The 21659-nt window shown below is 50.9% G+C and overlaps 2 protein-coding genes, 1 long non-coding RNA gene and 1 other non-coding gene across 6 annotated transcripts; 3 read left to right on the forward strand and 1 right to left on the reverse strand.

Annotated features, from left to right (window-relative positions):
- Window positions 1-396: 396 nt before the first annotated feature.
- Window positions 397-2388, forward strand: LOC119114398 (uncharacterized). 2 transcript variants are annotated; one of them, XR_005096032.1, is made up of 4 exons: window positions 397-433; window positions 621-703; window positions 1694-1783; window positions 2356-2388. It is a non-coding gene; the product is annotated as an uncharacterized LOC119114398 (long non-coding RNA). The 2 variants fall into 2 exon arrangements; XR_005096031.1 differs by having other exon boundaries at window positions 404-703.
- A 130-nt stretch (window positions 2389-2518) lies between these two features.
- Window positions 2519-8208, forward strand: LOC119113487 (uncharacterized). The gene is made up of 7 exons (XM_037237793.1): window positions 2519-2541; window positions 2958-3072; window positions 4939-5053; window positions 5672-5821; window positions 6571-6798; window positions 7493-7519; window positions 8202-8208. The coding sequence occupies exons 2-7, from the start codon at window positions 2970-2972 to the stop codon at window positions 8206-8208; spliced, it is 630 nt and encodes a 209-aa protein (XP_037093688.1). The 5' UTR covers window positions 2519-2541; window positions 2958-2969.
- Window positions 8209-15441: 7233 nt separating this feature from the next.
- Window positions 15442-15513, reverse strand: TRNAA-UGC (transfer RNA alanine (anticodon UGC)). The gene has a single exon. It is a non-coding gene; the product is annotated as a tRNA-Ala (tRNA).
- Window positions 15514-16123: 610 nt separating this feature from the next.
- Window positions 16124-20489, forward strand: LOC119114177 (zinc finger protein 2). Of its 2 annotated transcripts, XM_037238382.1 has the most exons (4): window positions 16124-16295; window positions 16484-16563; window positions 17115-17245; window positions 18615-20489. In XM_037238382.1, the coding sequence occupies exons 2-4, from the start codon at window positions 16520-16522 to the stop codon at window positions 19976-19978; spliced, it is 1539 nt and encodes a 512-aa protein (XP_037094277.1). In that variant the 5' UTR covers window positions 16124-16295; window positions 16484-16519; the 3' UTR covers window positions 19979-20489. The 2 variants fall into 2 exon arrangements, 1 of the variants encoding a protein (XP_037094277.1); XR_005095998.1 differs by lacking the exon at window positions 18615-20489 and having other exon boundaries at window positions 16124-16254; window positions 16430-16563; window positions 17115-17129.
- The last annotated feature ends 1170 nt before the right edge of the window (window positions 20490-21659 follow it).

Below are 21659 nucleotides of genomic sequence, written 5' to 3' on the forward strand. Positions count from 1 at the left end.
CGCGAAGAGCGGCTGAATCGGAAGGCAGGCACCCTAACCAACTGAGCAGTCGGGAAGGACAAAGATAGCTGATTTTCTGCGCATTGCTTTCTTTGGATCAGGCAGAGATCTCAGGAAATGATTCTCTCGTTAGGGAAATGTTTCGCCTGTTTCGCCCGCCTTTAGACCTCGCAGAGGAGTTGTTAACCCGTAAAGGGAATTTTCTACGTTTTCCTGCCAAATCTAGGCGAAGTTGAATCTGGGCTGAACGTGGTCCAACTTCTGCTGCATGAACTTCTACCGATTCGTTCGATTTCACGTGAAGCCTGGGAATGCCTAAGCTGATGCTGTGTAACAGCAGGGCAATAGTGTAAAGGAGTAGTGTCACAGGCAGAGTTACTACGTTGTCAGTTGTGATCTGTAGCCAAACAGGGCAGTAGAACACTGCGGCGAGGTAGCTGTCTGCGTGCATGAGCTAGGAGCTATATCTGTAGTCTATATTGGTTGTCTACAAGATATGGGATGAACCTCAGTTGCAATGCTTGTCTATGTTTATTTCATATTTGTTGCGGTGTTCTCATATTGGATGTTTGCCGGAGCATAACTTATTGACAAGAACTCACTATCTTCTATTTTCACAGGCCCATCATGAACTGCAGTACGAGGAGCATCCTGAAATTAAGCTACAACCTGGGCAGGGCCAGTCACATACTTCCCAGGAATGGTAAGGGTTTGTCTTGACCAATCTGACATTCACACAGCACATGAAAACTGGATACCAATGAAAATTACATGACCTGTTCTGACATGACATAAAATTCATCACAATTTTGTAATGCAAAACATCATGTGATGTTGTGAAGAGCCCTTTGTTGCTGCTTTATGACAAACAGCCCCAGATGGTGGTGATATATGCTATCAATGCAGTTATATGCGGTTATATCTAGTTATATGCTGGCAAGCAGCAAACTACCTCAGAGCTAATGCATATGCTGGAGGTCATTTCATGTAAAATGTGCCCAGAAATGGAGACAATTTCCATAAACTGTAATTTTGCAAGATATGGGAGTAATTAAGTGCCTGAAAACATATGCAGTCTACAAACTTAGCAGGAATGTGATGTTGGTGGATTGTGCTGGGTGGGATATGGATGAGATCATTGGGGTAGTCTCATTCCTGCCTCAAGAAGGGCAGCAAGCAGCCCTGTTTGGAGCAGGTTTAACTTTGGACTTATCCTGCCCTAAAATTAAATTTTCATCTGGTTTGGGGCACTGTATCACACAAGCCCGTGCAAAAGTGTTGATTTATGTGGATGATCAAAGGAAGATGGGGGCAGGATTGTTTATTTGCCAAATACATGTGGGCTGAGCTGTAGAAATAGCTGAATATACCCAACAATACTTCACCAGTCACTTTCTCCTGGAATCTGACCCACACTCCTAAAGCTGATGTGGCTAGAGCACTCCTCTCTCCCCAACTGAATAGGAGACTATGCCCCTGCCCAAGGGCATGGTAACATGATTTCTGTCAATGACCATCAAGTCTGTTTTGGGAAGGTCAAACTTGATTTTTTTATGTTAAAGGGGCCTTATGGTCTATGAATTGTAATGGTAAAGGCCAAGCGCAGTTCCATATCAAATGGATGTTATGAATAACATTGTTCACATGGTTACTTGCTTTTATTTTGTCAGCTCTCATGTGCTGTTAATTCCAGGGCTGCGAAGACAGTCAACAGCGCCATCTGCTGCAGAGGATGAGAAAAAGCTGCAGTTTCTGAGTGTGATGCGGGAAGTGCCTGCTCCAGGTGTGTTTTCATCGAAGGAGGCAGACCAGTAATGTCATGACATTCAAATCGAGAAACAGTTTCACAGCATCCTTTACATCTTCAGGAGAGTAATGACATATAACATGATATTATTTGTGCATGTTTTAAGTGAGATCTATTTGATGTGGGCACTGATGTCCTCTAACAACACAGTAATGCCATTGGCAAGCTCTGTTTTTGTTGTGATAATTCCATTCAGGAGCTATGTTTGTCATGTTCAAGCTATGTTCAGGCCTATTCTGAGCTGACTGCAGCATGGCACGCAGTCAGAACTCCGGCTGTGATGATGTGATCTAATGGTAATGATCTAAGGCTACATGTTCCCATGTTACATGCTCATGTACATTGATTTGACCAGCATGCATGTCACCATCAAGCCTTTTTGCCTTTGCAGCACCACAAATCTAAGATTATGTGTTGTAAGGCAAGGGCTTGGTTGTAGATTTTTTGAGCCAATGTAGGGATCCCTTGCCTGCTCGCCACGACTCGGTGGCCTGCTCCGCGGCGCACACCGAGCGCCGGCGGTGACGTCACTCCCGGTGTGGCCGCAGTGGTGGTGGTGACGGCGGCCGCCCCGGGCCCGGCCGGGCCGCGGCGCGGCTTCACCTGCACCAGCTTCACCAGCGTGTCGGCGCACCCGCCGCTGGTCAGCGTCTGCCTGCGCCAGCCCAGCCGCTTCCTGCGCCTGGTGCTGGCCACAGGCCAGGTTCAACGTGCACGTGCTGGCCGAGGCGCAGGTGCGTTTATACTACCCTTAGCATGACCCAGCTGATGGGCGCAAAAGGATCATTGCATTTGGTCAACATATATATTCTGATCTGCATCCAGAATGATGTCATGTATATATATATATATATATATATATATATATATATATATATATATATATATCATATCATTATATATATGTCATATATCATTATAGACATGCATAGTTTTGATGCTGTAAGAAACTGCCCAGGCCCCCAGTTCCAGCACAGCTGGTTGTAATGCCATCTCAAAAGCAACATCTGATCCCCTCTCCAGCAGAGGTGGCACAGGGGGCCATGCCGGGACCAGTGACAGACGCGCGGACTCCGACGACTCGTTGTTGACTTGGGCTCCGAGTCAGTGGCGGTACCTCACCCCCCGCCCCCCTCGCCCCCGCCCCCAGGTCAGCCAGAGCATGCACTTCGCACGGCCGCCGGAGGCCGACGAGGACCAGTTCGACGGCATCTCGCACACCGTCGACGAGCACGGCGTGCCGCTGCTTCCGGACGTGGCCGCAGGTACGCCGGCGGCAGCACGGTCGTACGGGCGCACAGCGGCGGTCGCGGCTGTCTGGCTGGCTCAGGACGGTGGGGCTGGTGTAGGCACAGCGTCGATGCGTCGGCGGCGGGTGCACGGAGCGTTGTACCCGTGCGGGAGGAGGTAGCTGCGCCACTGCGGGACGGCAGCGCGTATGTCAGTGCAGGCACCCTGGTGACGGCGGCAATCTGGCGGTACCGGTGCAGGGACGCGTCGGCGGCACAGATGGAGGGGTTAGAACGGCGATGCGGGTGCAGAAACACAGGCGACGGTGCCGGCACAGGGGCACTGGTGGCTGTGCTGGTGCTAGTGTACTTGCAGTTGCGCCTCTACGGAGACACGGCCGGTTGTACCGGCACAGTGTCACGGACGTGTACACCGGTACGGACGCCGGAGCCTGCCCCAGCACAAAGTATTGCCAACCATTCCAGCTTAGAGTCATTAGAGTCAATAAATCAATAAGATGCGTGACCAGAATAGGGGCGAGGAGAGGGCGTAACGACTTAGTGCTTAGAGCATTTGTATGTTTGTGTGTGAGGGGGGGGGGGGGGACATCTCTCGTTACGCTAGAGCCCCTGAACGCCATTAGAACCGCCGCGGCCGCTACATAGAAGTGTACGTGATAAGTTGCATGGCGTTCTCTTACGTAAAGCTGGGGTGGAATATAAACCGAGGCGTTTGTATCACAGTACGGATGCAACCAGGGCGGTGCCCATTCAGGGACGGGGACACCAGCGCCGCCCCGCGACAGGGCGGCAATGCCAGTACAGGAGCGCGGGTGACTGTACTGATACCGTTGGGGCACGCGGAAGGCATCGGTGCTGGTGCAGTGCAGGGACAGGACAGGGACAGGTACGAAGTGGCCGGGAGCGCTGCGGAGAGTACTCTGTCGCAGACGCATGGCCGCCGGTCCGGTTTGTGATTTAAACTTCGCGGAACGTAGTGCTAGCGCGGCGGCGAACAAGCTGCAGCCCCCCCCCTCCCCACCCCCCTCCCCGCATCCCGCACGCTGTGTATACTGGAGACGGAAGCTGTTGAGCTGGGGTTGAACTGGAAATGGCTGCGGCCTGCGCGGTGCCACCGTCTCCGTTCCGTTCCATTGTCCCCTTTCCACTTCGCTGTATCCGTTCCGACCGGCCGTCTCCGTTCCGTTGCACCGTCTTTCTTCCGTTGCACCGTCTTCGTTCCGTTGCACCGTCTCCGTTCCGTTGCACTGTCTCCGTTCCGCAGCACCGTCTTCGTTCCGTTGCACCGTCTCCGTTCCGCTGCTCCGTCTCCGTTCCGTTCCATTGTCCCCATTCCGCTGCCCTGTATCCGTTCTGACCGGCCGTCTCCGTTCCACTGCACCGTCTTTGTTCCGTTGCACCGTCTCCGTTCCATTGCACCGTCTCCGTTCCGTTGCACCGTCTTTCTTCCGTTGCACCGTCTTCGTTCCGCCGCTCCGTCTCCGTTCCGTTCCATTGTCCCCGTTCCGCTACGCTGTCTCCGTTCCGTCGGCCGCCTCTGCCCGTGAGCCGCAGCCGCCGGATCACAGGCTAGCGTCGCTGTTGCAGCGTCGGAGGCTGTTGGGGCGCGGATGCTGAACCTGGGGAATGTTGGTCCTCCTAAACCGTCCAGGGTGTTTCTGTTTGTGGGGCCACTCGTGCTTGGATCAATGCGGCTTACGCTGCAGCTTACTTTTTGTCTCGCTCATGTGTGGCGGTGTGGTGCTGGAAAACATGTGACGCATTCAGAACGAAATCGTTGCTTTTTGTGATCGAATGTCACATGTCGACCTGTCCAAGGTCAGATGCGAAGACAAGTGTCCGTTCCCCAGCGTGAGAAATGTGCGCATTGCTTGACCCTAGGTATTCGGTGTTCCGTCTTCAAGTCGGATGTGGTCGGCGACCATGCTGTCATCTATGGCCAAGTCTTGGAATCAACAGTTGCTAAGGACTGCCACCCCATGGTGTTCTACAAGCGGTAAGATGACGTGGGTTTGGAATCGTGTCCTTAGTGTGAGATTAATTCGTGTGTGTAATGCGATATGGGTTTCCACGCCAGCACAGAAAAGCCTCCCGGGGTGGCAGCTATCCTGTAAGGCACCAACGAACAGGGCGCAGGGTTCGTGGGCACGTTCAGTGTTGTGTATTGGTGTATGCCCTGATCTTGATGATTTGTGATGTGTTCGAGGAACGCGTCTTGTATATGTTGTGGGAGCTTCACAACGTACGTCTCACTCTCCTGGAGCACATCCGAGCGTGGTTACCAGCGCCAAGTCCGGGCAATTCCTTGCAGCACCCCGTCGCTTCGATTATCGCACAGCGGAAGGGACGTCCCGGACCGCCGCTTGATATCAGCTACGTCCTGAGACTGACGTGATGCGCATTGGCCAATAGCCATGCTACGCACAACACACGCACTTACGCACGCATGCACGCGCCCACCCACTCACGCGCGCACGCACGCACGTACGCACGTACGCACAGGCACGCAGACGTGTGGCAGGGACGCGCGCCGGATACGAGAGCGGTTGTCGGCTGAGAGGCAGCCCCGGACGTGCGGGGGTCACGGACCGCTGACCGGGACACTCTTCCGCAGGTCGTACCACAGCCTGGCGGACGCGGCGTTCATGTCGGCGTTCGAGCACCAGACGCTGCCGTTCGAGGACTGGACGCACGAGGCGCACGTGCGCATGGCCTGGAATTACCTGATCAGTCACCCGCTGGAGGAGGCGGAGCGCCTCATCAAGTGAGCGCGGCGTGATGGCTGGTCCCGCCTGGGCGGCGTGCTGTGTCGAGTGGCTTGGGGTGCTGCGTTAGTCTGGCTTGGCTCTTCGGCGGTCAGGGTTGTAGCTGCTGACGTCGGCGATGACTCGCTGTTAACGTAGCCTAGACCCTTCTGCTCTTGTAAGGGCTCCTATCACCTTCGACGACTCTTGTGACGTAGGACGAATTCCTGGTTGTCACTTCGCGTTGGCGTTATTGCATCGGTTACACCCGGGCAATGCGTTGCGGTTTTATTCTGCAGGCCCGGCGGGGGCCGCGTGAGAGTGAGCGTAGTGCGTCACGGGCTTGGCGGAGCAGTGGTGCGGGCAGCAGGGGACCAAGCCGCGGGCCGGTCCTGTACTCTAAAGCATGCCGGTTCTGAAGATCACTGCAGTCCGCCAACGGGGGCGTGGGCTCCTTCACCCGTGTTACGTCGTCTGGGTGCTTCTAAGGCCTCTGACTGCCGTACATGGAGGCAGACCGCCAGTCCTGCCTTTGACTCCGCTGACAGACTGCGGGTTCCGGTATCTTAAACGTAGTCTGGCTGCGGTGTTTTACCATTGCTGTGATTGTGACCGGCACTGCAGCGAATGCTGTCATTTGTGTCGTCCGTCCGGCGCTTGCTTCAACGTTGGCCAACTCCAGGGTCATGATTCCTCCCGTGGCGTGGCCTGTGTGTCCGCCCCGCACCGCAACCTCACGCCGCCTACCCCCGCCTCGTCTCGCCCCCAGACAGGGCATCCAGCGGTACAACGCGGTGAACAAGACGCGCGTATCACGCGGCTACCACGAGACGGTGACGTGCTGCTTCGTGCGGCTGGTGGCGGCGGCGCTGCGGGCGGCGCCACCGGCTGCCACGTTCGAGCAGTTCCGGCGTCAGCACGCGCACCTGCTGCACCCGGCCGTGCTCGGCCGCCACTACTCGGCCGCGCTGCTGGACACGGACGAGGCTAAGCACAGGTGGGCGTCGGCTGGAGGGCTGCGATGTGGATGGGGAGAGAGGTGGGAGGGGAAGGGGTATGCTAATTCCGATGAAGAATTAGACCAAGGACCAAGGAGAAGTTCGGCCAATGCCTATATTGCGCCTTGGTCGAACCACTTCCCCTCGATACATCGAACAATTCAAGGATGATTTTTGAACGTGAATTCATTGGTTCACTAAACTTAAATGGTTGATTTCATTTGTATAAGATAAGTTGTGTAGTAAAACTTAAAAGAACTTCACAGGGGTACCATTTTTATGAAGTATCATCGTATGGGCTGAGGTGATTTGTTTTAGGACCAAAGCCTGCTCCGACTCTGTTGTTCAAGGCTATTCATATCTCTGAAATGGAGAGGCTCATATTCGTGGTGACGTGATTGCATTGTGTGGGACAATACCGCGCATTGGTAGAGCGCATTGATCAGGCGACATACTCTCGGCAAGCATACACATTGCCCATCGATCAAGCGACACTCCTTATGAGGCGATGGTTGTTGGGGGCCATTTCCAACCCAAGTTTGGAGATCTTCCGCAATAGTTGACCCGCTCGTGTGTCCCGACTTCGCGCTCCACGGCTCAGCCGCGTTGCCGGCGCCGGAGATGACTCGGCGACTCGGAGATGACTCGCCGGGCCGCTGACTCCGCGCGCTCACCAGCCTGCTGCCGTTGCAGGTTCGTGGCGCCGGACCTGGCGCCGCTGCCGGAGGTCAGCTGACGCCGCCAGCGGCGCCGCCCAGCCGTCCGGGCCACCCGCCCGCACCTCGGGCGCTAGCTGGTCCGTAGATGTGATAGAGGGGTGGCTGTGGCGTCCGCAGAAACCAGCGCCCTGTGCTGCTCGTCTGTCGGTGACGGAGATAACATTGTCTTTTGCAAAGTGCGTCCATGTGTCTGGAAATGGTGAGCAGTTTTGACCTGGCATCTTCAAAAGGTGCAAGCGCTTGCCCATCGCCGAGTGCACAGAGCGTAACCGGGCGCCCCACACCGCCACCTTATCACGGCTGCTGGCGGCTCCGTGCGGGGGCAGGCCCGCGCAGGAGCCTGCCGTGGCGCAGTCGGCTGGTTCGCCCGGCCGCGCGCCATGTCCCGCTCCTCCCGCCCTCTTCAGTCCGAGGCGCAGTCTGGCTGGTCGGCGCTCCGACGCAGCGCCTTGTGCTGTGTGGGCGCTGTTTCAGCTGCGCCAAGCTCGCTGCTGTGCGCCGCTGTGCGCCGCTCCGGCGTCGGCGGCGAGCGAGGGAGTGCTTGGTGCGGTGTGCCGCGCGCGCTGTTACGACGTGGGCAGGCGGGCTGCGGCCTTTGTTACACGTATCCCGGACCTCAGCGGGCGTTGATCAGCTGACGCATGACGTTTGTTCCATGCTCTGTTGCCCCCGCTGTCGCGTAGCGCCTAGAGATTGGTGCTCGGCAGAGCTGTTAAGTTTCTGTTGCTGTGTAACCCTCGCCGACGTCATCTTCTGCTCCGACACGCGGTGTGGTGTGAGTTGGCGTTTGGCCAAGAGCCTCAGGTGTTACAATGTCCCTTTCAATTTGCTCACCAGCGCCCGGCTCCAGCAAAGACTTCGGGAGTCTCGTCGACGAGCTGTCCGCTCGAAGTTTGTGAAAGACAGAGCGATGGAGTGAAGGGCATACGATCGAGCCGCAATATATTTCAGCTGTTAACTGTTTGTGTTTCATGTTCTTTGTTGCTCGTAAGCCAAGGTCCACTGGTTATTGATGCTACAGTACGTGACTGCAATTGTCTATGGAGGGGAACGTGCTCATGCCAGTGGTATGACTTAAATGATTATAGATTATACATGAAGGATAACGTTTATTTATTGGCGCCCGCGCTCATTATTACTGGGACTAAAAGCGCCCCAGAACCAAGCAAGATATGGGTTGAACACAGTGTTGTTTATGTGCCACAGTCCACTCACGGACTTATGCTTTCCGACTGTTATGTTGCAATGTTCGTGGATGGACTGAATGCCAGCCTTGGACAGGAATTAATACAATAAATAATTCAGCCGGTGGCGAGGGAATCTTGCTTGGGGCAATCTTTTACATAATGGGCTCATAATGCATTCCAGCTAGACCAACTCAACTCTGGGGGTATAGATTACAACAAAGAATCAGCGGGATGAAAAGGATCCCCAGCTCTCAAAAAGATAGTTTTCTTGAAGCGACTTGAATCACACCGAACGAGAAGTTCAATTTTGGATAATGGTTAGCTACTTCATGACACTGCCTCGTTCCCCCGAAACCTGAATTGCTGTCTGGGCAGGGTTGTGCACGCAACTACTCCATTCGACATTGATACTCGCAGTGATATTGCATAAGACTGCAATCATCGCGAAAAGAGGCAAAGGCGGCGAACGCGTGGGGACAGCAGGAATCCGAGCTGGAGCCTCTCGAGCGCAAAGCAAACAGCAGATGTGCCCGGGACGGCGGGCTGCGATGCTCACGAGCTACGATCACCGTCTGTTGCCCCGTGTAATCCAGTGTGGGATTTCTGGTCAGCGGTTCTGGACTGTGGAGTAAAGATTTCCCAGATGCAAATGGTAAAGGGTAAAAATTTAGACATTGGTTGCTATGGAAACTATGAAAATGACGTTCACACAATGCAGTTTTAGCTGTGTTGTAACATGAAACAATATATCAATTATCGGATCAGGATACTGTAGTACTTCAAATCAAGAGTACGCAATCTGATAGTAAGACGGTGAAGTGTTTTATGGATGGATTAAACCCCGCAAAAGCTCTTTGTCAATCAACGGTATCGCCCCAGCATGTGAAATAGTCTGTGTAATTTGTCACGTGCCATTTGTTGTCGTGACCCGGCAACTGACCTCGCCTGTGCTCGTCTTCCTTCGCACGTGCGACGCCTAGTCTGAACCGAACCGACGAACTGATCGACTTAAGCTCGCTTCTAGTGTATCCAGACCAACGTCATTACTACCAGGACTTTACGCGTGACCAGCAAGTGATACATGGGTGCAAATAAAACTCATGAAATGAGCTCACTACCAACTTTTAGATTTATGGGGTTTATGACACGTTGCACTTTGTTTATCCTTGATTTATGTAGCCAATCGCCTTTGAATTTATTCTCCAAAGGTTACAGATATAACTGGCTGCAGATGTCAATTGGGGCTCTTCCAAAATTTTGTCAGTGGCACAAAGAAATAATCCTGGCCGCACCTGCTGCGCACAAATTACGCGCACCTGCTGCTGCCTGTTAAATTGGTCTTTCCGAATCGGCGCTGGAGCAGTCTCGCCAGCATTAAGTGAGACTCTCGGGGGGGGGGGGGGGGGGGGGAACCAAACAAAATGGATGCCTTAATCGAACAGCTGTGTTTGTAATGGAAGCTGAAATCCTTTACCGGAATTTTCGAATGCACAAAGTCACAATCTTCCAGATTCATTATTATTTTCCCGGGCCGCCGTATTCTGGCCACCACTTTATGCGTAGGAACACCACCGCTAGCTTTTAGTTGTCCAGGGGTGACTTGACAAAATGGTCATGTCTTACGATGTGATATCTACATAACCGAATGATATTACCTCCGCAATAATATCGTTCCTGCAAGATTTCCTCTTCGGTCTATCAGAAGCTTTCTCGTGTGCCGGCCGCTGCCGCTAATGCTGGCCACTAAAGGCCACACTCGCCACTCTAAAAAAGCCGCCCTGCCCACATCCTTCATCGCTCCAGTTGGCTCAAGTAGCTGCGATTGATATCGATCGTCGATCGCAGCTCGAACCTGCACCGTCTGCGTGTGTGTGTGTGTGTGTGTGTGTGTGTGTGTGTGTGTGTGTGTGTGTGTGTGTGTGTGTGTGTGTGTGTGTGCGCGTGCGTGCGTGCGTGCGTGCGTGCGTGCGTGCGTGCGTGCGTGCGTGCGTGCGTGCGTGCGTGTGCGTGTGTGTGTGTGTGTGTGTGTGTGTGTGTGTGTGTGTGTGTGTGTGTGTGTGTGTGTGTGTGTGTGTGTGTGTGTGTGTGTGTGTGTGTGTGTGTGTGTCTCAGACATGGGCAGAGTCGTCGGCTTTCCGGACGAGTTGTTCTTACACCAACTTGCTCACCTAATGTTGATGGTAATGTCGAAATGTCGCATGTTGTAGTCACGCGTTTAACATTCAGCCAGTTCAGGAGGGTTAAAGCGTCAGTCAAGACAAGACGATTATCAAACTTTCAATTCAAGGTCAAACTTAGTAGGCTCACACATGATGGTAACCAATGCCGTGACCGAACAGAATGTGACGTTTAGACTAGCATGGCGGGCGCAAGTGAGTCGAAAATATGCCTTGGTGACCGAACAAAATAAAGGAAAAACATTTGCACGCAAAATGTTAAGATATTTGCAACCCAACAAGCACAGTTTGCATTCCAACACGCATAACGCCTCGAGAAACAAGACGCAAGTGTCCAGGAAAACTGAATGAGCATCAGCCCCAAGAACAATACTAGCGGCACCCATAAACCAGGCATTGGTACTAGTGACGCCACCTAGGTGAGCGTTGCGACAACTGTGCAAAATGACTTGCATTTCAAAACCAAAGCACTAAGATTTAAAAGCACACCTGGCGCACGAGAGACCACACGTTTTGTCTAACGCTGAAAGCGTTTCAGCCGCCTGTACCCTCTCAATCCGCCCAAAGGCTGCCTTTGAAAAAGACTCTTTCCTATGGGCGTACAAAGTTGTGGCTTGTCCAGGCGCGCGCGTGACGTCACAGCGGTGTTGCCAGATAAACTTTGAGGGGCCCCGGATGGGCGTACCCGAATTTTTTTCAGGTTTTTTGAAAGAGCAAGCCACAGTTTTTACATAACACTAAAATTCAGGGGATTAAACAAAGAGCGGTTGCCAGCCACAAACGAATTCAAGCAAATAGACATCACCCATCACGCTTCATTCGAACATACAAGCGAGCTGAAGTAAACAGGCATCACAAATCGCGCATCAACTATGCATGCAAACGATCTCAATTAAACAGGCATCGCACATCACGCGCCAGGCATCACTGACACACGTGAACGATATTAAGCTAGCACATATCACACATAGAGGCACATATCACCTTCGCACATTTGGCTATGATGAGCCCTGTATATTAAGATTTGGTCGCCGACCTTTATAAGAATAGATTCATTTATTTTCTGGTCTGGGTGGTTCTGTGCTCTGTAGATGACTTTGAGCTCTAAAAGGGACATAGGGTGCATACTTTCCTCGATTTCAGCCTGAGCGTGATTTGCCAAAAATGGTCACCGAAAGGAGTATTCCTTGTTTTGTTTTCAGCGTCTCACAGGTATTCATGATATCTCAAACAAATAGGACGCATGGACTCCCCGACATAGACCATGTCCCTCCCACATTTTCACACAGTTTACACTTGGTTTCGTAATCACGTTTTTTTTTTTGCTTGCAAACCCCTTAAAACCCAGGACTGCATAAATAGCATCTGTTGGTATCCGGACACTTAGGCTTCGAGATGAAAGATTTCACCAGAGACTTTTTAAGCTTCTGGTCGTTTTTCCAAGCTATGCGTACGCGCAGTTTTGATTTTTTAACGATGTAACGTTAATTTAACAAGGCATGTTCACGTATGTCCGGGCATTGTACCTTACCTACCTTAGATAGATACCGTATCTTGTTAATGGCTGGCAATCGCTGTTTGTGTAATCTCCTGAATGTTCGTATCCTGTAAAAAATGCGGCATGCTCTTTCGAAAAAAGAATACAAAATGGAGTAGGATAATCGGCACGCAATTTTGAATTCACTTCTGCTATTGTTTCGAGAAAGGCATGTTGCCGAAATATTAACCTAACTATATCTCTGTTCCCCTGGTTTTTCCGATGAAAAAGGCGAATACTACTGTCATATTTATGCGACTAATGTTCATCGCTAATGCACTGGACAACTTACGTAATGTCGAGGGATCGATGAACAAATTCGAAACCAGAAGCGGATGAGCGTGTCGTTCTGGGAACTGATAGGCGGATATCAGTGCTAAAAAATGCACTCGGCTTTAACCGCTGGGTTTAGTTGAAGTTTTTTCTCCGGGCTTCTGCGTTATGTTTATTACTCCGCGTGTAGGGAAACCGTCGTTAGCGCAGATTTGCAAGGATGCGGCGTCCTGTTCGAAATTCTCGTACTTGTGAGCAAGAGGAACAGCTTTCCCGCAACGATAATATGGTGGGAAAACTGCAGGTTGGGAGTGTAAGCCTAATGTCGGCAGATATGACCTTTTTTGTTCAACTCACGCCTTTACTACACAGAGCTAACGGCGGGCGGCAGCACGTAAAGTGATAACCATAACTCATTGGCTCGAGAAAAATACCTACGTATAGATACTTGCATATATATATATATATATATATATATATATATATATATATATATATATATATATATATATATATATATATATACACATAAGAATACATGTAAGTGTCATGTATACATATCTATAGTATATATATATATATATATATATATATATATATATATATATACACATGCCTAGGTATTTTTCCCGAGCCGCCGAGTTACGGTCATCACTTAACGTGCTGCCGGCCGCCGTTAGCTCTGCGTAATAAAAGCGTGAGTTGAACAAAAAAGTTCATGTCTGCCGACGCGAAATTTACATTCTCGACCTATGGTTCTACCACCATAATATCATTACGGGAAAGTTGCTCCTCTCGCCCACAAGTACGAGCAATTCGAATTCGACGCCGTATTCTTGCAAATCTCCGCTCTGATCCGAACGTCAGCATCAAATGTTACTTTGCCGGGGATTGACCGAACAAATCGAAACCAAACTCGGACGAGTATGCTGTGCTGCCAGCCTGATACCACCGATAACGAATGCACACATTTGAAATCGATGACATTAAATCTGAGCATTTTCCCATGCGGCTGTATTGTGGCAATCACTGCACATGCAGGCAAAACGCCGCTAGGTCTGCGCTGTGAAGTGGTAATTAAAAAAAACTTGTTATGTCTACTGATGCAAGTGCTTTCAGTGCCGGCCGATAGTACTTCAACGCTGACATCGTTACGGCAAGGGGGACCTTCCGCGCACAAGTAAAAGGATTTAAATTTCAGCGACGCATCATTTCAAATCACTCCTCAACTTGGTCCGCCGGCATTGAAAGAGACGCTGTCGGGAATCGACTGAAAGCAAACCGAAACATTTATCTGATTGGTGTGTTGTAATGGAAGCCGATAGCCTGCACCAGTTCTATCGAATTTACCAAGGAACAATCCCCCAGATTAACTGTAGGTATTTTCTCCAGCCCGCCCGTATTATGGCCGCCACTCTTTTTGCAGGCAGACCGCCATTAGCTCTGCGCCGTCAAGGGCTAATAGGAACAAGAAAGATCATGTTGGCGGATGCGAGATTTACGGTGTCGCGACCGGTAATGGCTTCCATTTATATAAGCTTTTACCTCCCGTGCACAAGAGAACATATTTTTAGTTGAACGCCATATCTGCTCAAATCACCGCTCTATTATGTGATACGCTGCTAGGGGGCCTACCGAATGGAAAAAGGAACAAAAGTAGGACGAGTGTGTTGTACTGGCAGCTGATATCTCTACACCAGTTCTGTCGAATGCGCCATGTCACTATCTTCCATTTCGACTCTACTTATTTCCCCAAACGGCGTATTATGGCTCCATCTGCAGACAGCTCGCCGTTAGCTCGGCGTTGTTAAAAGGTGATTTGACCAAAAAAGTAATGTCGGCCAATGCGAGATTTACATCGCTGCCTGACAGCGTCCCCACCGCAACAATGTTACGGCAAGGTTGCACCTTTCGTGAACAAGCAGAACCATCTCAGATTAGACGCTTGTATCCTTGCGAATCAGTGCTCCAGCTGGACAGCCAGCTTAAGTGAAACGCTATATGTAGTCGACAGAAAAAGTAGAAACCAAATTTGGATGAGTGGGTTTTAATGACAGCTGGCAGTCCGAAGCCAGTGCCAAGGAAGGCGCACAGTCGCAATTACTGAGTTTTAAAATCAGTATTTTTTCCCGGATCATGGTAATATAGCCATCACTGGATGCGCAGGCCGACAGACGTCAACTCTCCACTGCCAGGGGGTAACTTAAAATGCGTCAACAGCTAAAAAAAACAAAACAAAAAAACAAAAACAAAACGTTCCGAGCCGGGCTGATCTGTACTTTGTGTACGACGGGTCATGATAGCCTGCACACATGGACTCACGCTTTTGCCACTGGGTTCGCCTGTGTTCTACGGTAACGCAAGTTAGTCTCGGGTTGCCGCAACGGCGTGTCGCATACACCTGGACCTGATTCCAACCCGTTTCTACAGCTCTCGCAATTTGAAAAATTTCCTTTCTACGCTAATTGCATCTGGGAGACTTTGTTTACAAAATGTGGCGGGAAACTCATCTGATCTCGGCTTATGGGAATCGCTCGTAATTATCTCGTAATGAGAGTCGATTTGACTGCTTAGACGGAAAAGGTAAAAATTTGTTTGTCAGAATTTTAGTTCACTTCCTTGCTGGGAAGTTGCGCTGAAGAAAATGACGGATGTGGAGGTAAGGTAAGGTAAGAGGAATGAATACCTAATAGTGCTCGAATTAGTCACCAAAACAAGGACTAATTCCAGAAGTGCGGAAGGAAAACTGTGGAGATGCCGGGGATCGAACCCGGGGCCTTTCACATGCAAAGCGAACGCGCTACCACTGCGCTACATCCCCAGCTGTGCGGGGCAGGTGCCATAGTAAATGCAGCCAAACCCGTAGATTCGGGACAGGTGGCATAGTAAATACAGCCAAACCCGTGAATAAAGCCAAACTCAAAAAGTCATTTTTTTGTACAATAAATCACAATGCTTAATGAAATATCTTGAGACGAATATTGGAATCACCGGAATACTACTATTACGTTCTTTTGACATACATGCAAGTTATCAATTGTGCACGCTGCTATTTTGGTATGCAAACAGCCCGAAGTTTCTGAAAGACTACCAACTTCAGAGTAGTATATCGCTTTGAGTATATCCATGATTTTAGTTCCTACTGGCTGTCTCGTATTTCCAGATGGAGCGAAAACTGCGAAGATGATTCGATAGCGGTGTTTTTGCAAATTTTCCGGAAGGGTGTGTGACGCAGTTTCTCGGGTGGTTTTATTATTGTGCTGCTCGGAATCGTACCTCTTGTGCAGGAATTCCAACCATTTTTCTCATCGGCCATTCAACTTTCTGTTAAATTTCACTGGATAGTTTCTGGATAGATGAAGTGGTCATGTTAAACTGTGAAGCGTATCAACGGTTGCATCGCAGCCCCTACTTTATTTTTGATAGATTTTAGTTTCAACGAGTTGTGAGCTTAGTGCATAAGACCAATTCAAGTGCTTAGAAAGTCATTTTTAAGGAATTGGGATGTCTCGAGTTTGGTTGTAGGCAACATTATCCGCTATCATTTGTGGCCAAAAATCAGGTGTGTAAATTTAGCACAATGTTTTTGGGCTCAGTTTTGAAGTAAGTAAGCATGAGGTTCAGCTCACTGATATGTGGGTTTCAGCATTTGGTGCAGTGGATGGATTTTTAATGCAGACTGACTATGACAGTGGTTCTCTTTTTTCTTGTTATGAAATGTATGTTTTCACTGGCAGCTGGTGTTAAGAACACTAGCACCATCTTTGAATTCTACCCTTGTCCCAATGGAGGCACGGTTGGAGGCAGCCTGCAGCACTCCACTTGACATGCCATCCAGCATCCCGGGATTCTTGAATGGGGACATCAGAATGTGAGTATGTGAGATGCCTGGGACAAGCTATATGATTAAAGGCAAAGGAAATATATATGCAAGCTGTATCCTAAGTTTTTATTCATATATGCCATGATTTATTTTGACAAATTTGATATCTGCATATGTGCTGTGATTGTTGGAAGATACTTGTTAATTACTTACTGCTTCTACCTGTTCTTGTTCATTCCAATGCAGATTGAATCAAATTACTTGGCTCTTGTACAACTTGCAATGCTTCCTGGCAGGAATGGGTGTGAAACTAGCATTGAGTTTGGCCTCCTGTCATTGTCTTGGCTTCACACTCAGCTTTAAAGCCAGATGCCTGGCTATTACCCCATATCTGCCACCCAGAGTTGTTCAATATGTCATGCTTTTTAATTTGCCTCTGAAAATGTTTGATATAAAGTCAGTAACACATGTGAGATGGTTTGCAGTGCTCCTTAATGTCCTATTTGCCTGACTCAGGTTGTCAGCAGAAGTTGAATGTGTTAGCTTAAGCTGATAGCTTAATTTGAGGAAGCAATTTGATCACTTATATCACATTACAGACCTGAACAGACACATAAGGACTCCAAACTGCTGGGCGCTGGCAGTGCAGATTGTCACGCCAAGAAGCTGCATATCACTTGGCAGGTGTCCAAGAACATTTCCCCAGCACTGACTGGAGCATCTACCTCTGGTGTGTATGCTTAAAAGACTGAATAGCTTGGTTGCCATTTTTTTTAGTATTTTTTAGTCAGTAGTTTAGTTTAGTTTAGTTTAGTTTTTTAGTTAGGTTAATAAGGCTGGCCTTAGTCACAGAGTGCAGAGGAGAAAGGTATAACACCATTCTTTACCAATAGGAGGGTCATCTAAGGCTGCTGCTGCCTTCATCCCACATTGACCAAGGCCTTGACCTGTTAATCTTCACCAGGGCTCAATTCTGGAAACTGGAACCAGAGGAGGGTTTCAGAACCAGCCAGCGCTGAGCGTATGAAGGAGGTGCCGGGTCTTTGTCATAGTGACAAATGGGAATGGTGCCTCATGGGTCAGGTGTCTGAGAAGGTGTGCTATCTTGTGGAATGGATGATTGACACCAAATTGAGTAACAACCACGGTGCACATGTTTCTTTTTGTGAATGTTCAGTGTAAGCATTAATCTGTGCAAACATTTTTTTACACAGTGATTTAATGCTGCTAATGCCAATGGCTCCTTTCAAGCTGCAAATCATAACAGTTCTGGCAACAACCTCTTCGACTGCTGTTTGCCTGCCCCCGAGAACAAACTTGTATACCTCATGTATCCCCGCGTGCTGGCCGGATACGGACCACTCCTGGGCTCCAGCATTGGGGCGGTGCTTTGCCTGACACCAGAAGAAGTAACTACTCACCGTCTGTGGAAACAGTCAAATCTTCGAAGAAAATTAAGTGATACCCAAGGCTGCTTTTAGCACGCACTTATTACCCTCCTACCCGAGATGTTACATCAGGGGGTCTCTTAAGAGACCACCTCGGTTGCCATGGTTACGTGGTGTACCTGTGCACCGTCAGGTGCCCCAGACGCCTGTGCGATCAGGCAGTTATGCCTGACTGATGCCTGTGAAGTAAGGCAGTTACGAGCGACGAATCTTAGTAGTCTCCCGTCCGCCCATAATCTGTGAAAAACTTGTCATGGTGACACATCCGTTGTACGCACGCTAGATGAAGGGAAACAAAATGAGTATGAGAAAATTTGTGTGGTCGCACCGATCCTCAATAGTTGTGCGCGCCCAACGGCCGACGCGCGGCACAGCGCACACGATCTTTTAAGTGTTAGCTATTTTCAAATGTTTTTTGTTTTGTTGATTTGCTCGAAAGCTTTCCGATTCGATTTTAGGTGGATGTGGTATAGTTGTGGAATAATCTGTGTGCCCATTACTGGCGTGATTTACGCTTCTTTGTTAGCGCAGTCACGTTTTAGAAGAAATTGAAAAACAAAAACGTAAGATAAGCAAACACAAACAAACAACAACATAAGAAGTGGTTTCCGGTCCGAGCCGCAGACCAACCCATGCACGTTTTTATTCCAGGTTCTGCGCCCCTGCGCTACAGCCATTGCAACTACGGCGGCCCGAAGCGGCCCTGTCCGTTTCGTTACTTCGGACCGCTACACCAGCCGCTGGGCAAGAACGGCCACGACCACGGCTTATCGCCCCAGCCGCCTCGAGAGGCCAACGTGAAGAGGCTCTGCCTGGCGGGCACCGGACAGATGACGTCGGCTTTTCAGGAGAGCGCGAGGTCATGCAAGCAGCAGGACGGTGATGACGTCAGCGATTATTCCGGGGCGCCCACGCTGCACCGGCAGCACGGGTGCGACGTGTGCCTGAGGACCTTCTGGCGCGCCAGCGACCTGATGCTGCACGTGCGCCAGCACGCGGAGGGCAGGTCGTGCGCGTGCGACACCTGCGGCAGGACCTTCGCGCGCCAAGCCGACCTGACGCTCCACCTCCGGACGCACGAGCTCGAGAGGCCGTTCGCGTGCGAGGTGTGTGGGAAGGCGTTCACGGCGCAGAGCAAGCTGAACTTCCACGCGCGGATCCACACCGGCGAGAAGCCGTTCGAGTGTGACACGTGCGGCAAGGCGTTCTCCCGGCAGACGGCTCTGAAGGACCACCTCCGAACGCACACGCGCGAGAGACCGTACCCGTGCGAAGTGTGCGGCAAGGCGTTCCTGCGGCAGTCGCATCTGACCGCTCATCTCCGGACGCACACCGGCGAGAGGGCGTACCGCTGCGACGTGTGCGGCAAGGCGTTCGTGCGGCAGTCTCACATGAAGGTGCACGTGCGAACGCACACGGACGAGAGGTCCTACGCGTGCGACTTGTGCGACAAGGCGTACTGGCGGCAGTCGCACTTGGACGTCCACCTTCGGACCCACAGCGACGGGAACGGGCGGGCGTACGCGTGCGAGGTCTGTGGCAAGGCGTTCCCCTCGCAGAGCAAGCTGAATCTGCACGCCCGCACCCACACTGGTGAGAGACCGTTCGTCTGTGGTATTTGCGGCAAGGCGTTTGTGTCCAGGAGCAAGCTCAATGTCCACTCTCGGATCCACACGGGAGTCCGGCCGTACCCGTGCTTTGTGTGCGGCAAGGCGTTTAAGTACCAGCGAAATCTCAAGATGCACCTTCGCATCCACACTGGAGAAAAGCAGTTTGAGTGCGATTACTGTGACAAATCGTTTTCTCGGCACAGTGCTCTGAAGGTCCACCTTCAGACTCACACGGGCGAGAGGCCTTATTCGTGTGAGACATGCAGCAAAGCATTTTGGCGGCAATCGCACCTGAAGTCCCACCAGCGAACCCACACGGGTGAAAAGCCGTACTCGTGCGAAACCTGCGGCGCGTCATTTGCCTATCGGAGAGGTCTGAACGCCCATGCTTTAACACACGCTTAGTGGAGCCTACGCCCTTTCATGGCTTGCGCGGCGGCACGCTGGAGATGTGACGCGGGCGCTCCTGCCCCCCCCCCCCCCCCACGGGCGGGCGTGCTCCTCGTGCGGACTGAGCGCTCACTGCCCCACATTCCACCGGCCGTGGGGCAACCGTGCCCCGGGCGTGTGATGCTTGCCGAGCAGGGCTACCCGCTGAGCGGCGCTTTAGTCGCGGCAGTGGCGGTGGGTTGCGTTGTCTTGGACGCGTGCATGGCTGGCTGGTTTCCCTGAAGGAAATGGTCGCTGTTGTCGCTGGGGGCTCATACATTGTGCGACGATGCGTGTATCGCAGTGCGCCCGGCATCGCGGTCGAAGCGGGCGCCAGCCGTGTTTATCTATTGTGACCGTGATCAGTATTAAGCCTGTCGTCGGCTGTCGTGCTGCTGCGGCCGTTACGTTCTGTGATCTGCAGTCCAGGCTTGGAAAGCGGCGGTGTCTCATGGTCCACACCAATAACCAGATGTTGGGAGATGTTTCTCGTCTGTGTATCCATATTCCGCAGCCGATATAACCATGTGTATCCATATTCAGCAGCCGAACGTGAGCTGGGGTTGAGAGTGCCGAGAAAAGTTGTGGCGAAGCTGCCGATAGGAGCATATTTCAACGATGAGATGCTAAAATTTCGTTTCGTGCGTACTTTCGATGAGCGTTGGTGTCGCTACCACCTGTCATACAATAGTTCCCACACAATGACACCGGCATTTGCGCCGGTTAGATGCTCCGCTTTCAGGTGAGGGTGGGAAATCAATTCCCCTTGTGATTTCGAGAGCTAGGAGCTATAGGCGACCGATTCACTGGGTAAGTAGTTGTTTATGCGAACTCCCTCGTCTCACATTTGAGGTGCCCAGTCCGTAGCTTTTGGGCCAATCAAGGTTAAACTCCAGGTCGGTGACCGAAGGGTCCCCAGGTGTCCTCACGCGACCAGCGTTAGCCTAGACGTCAATGATGTTACGAGATCTTGCGCCTTATTTGACCTATGGAAGGTAAACATCACCGGAACCTGGGGGTTATTTTGGCATTCGAATTTACAATCAGTGGCAAGTACTGCTCTGGGTGGTATGCTCCTCAAAGGAAGGAAATGTCTAGGTCAGTCTAGAGCAGTAGCCCCTTGACCCTCACGGAGCCGAAATGTTAAATGCTTTGTCGTGATCTCGAACGTTGGTATGAGCATTAAAACTTCCTGATGAAGCCTGTTGTCCAGTAATAAAGCGGCATGGTTTTCACCTTGATCTTGCCACCATACTTATGTAACGTCAAGGAACTAGTGATGATAATTTCTACTATCTTGTGGCCTAGGATACCATCTAAAAGTTCTATGATTTCGTTTATCACTACGCTGTCGCAACCCACTGAGCGATTCCCGAAAAATTAAGTACGTAGTAGCCATGGCCAGACTCTGCCCCACCCCCACATGTCAGCAAACTTAGAAAAGTATGTCTAATTTTGCATGCTAAACGGTTGGCTATTCAGTTCCCTACATCTAAACCAAATTTAGCGCTGCAGGGCCGCACCGTTTGGAAGTAAGTTTTTAAGCACCTTAGGACATCGACCCGCCAGCCGAGCACGTGTTAACTGAAATCTGATGAGGAATGCGCGCTAGATAAGACAACGCGGGTGTGACATGATAAGCAAATGAAGTCAACCA

Source organism: Pollicipes pollicipes, unplaced genomic scaffold, assembly GCF_011947565.3.
Source record: "Pollicipes pollicipes isolate AB1234 unplaced genomic scaffold, Ppol_2.1 Scaffold_7262;HRSCAF=8765_pilon_pilon_pilon, whole genome shotgun sequence".
Taxonomy (NCBI): Eukaryota; Metazoa; Arthropoda; class Thecostraca; order Pollicipedomorpha; family Pollicipedidae; genus Pollicipes; species Pollicipes pollicipes.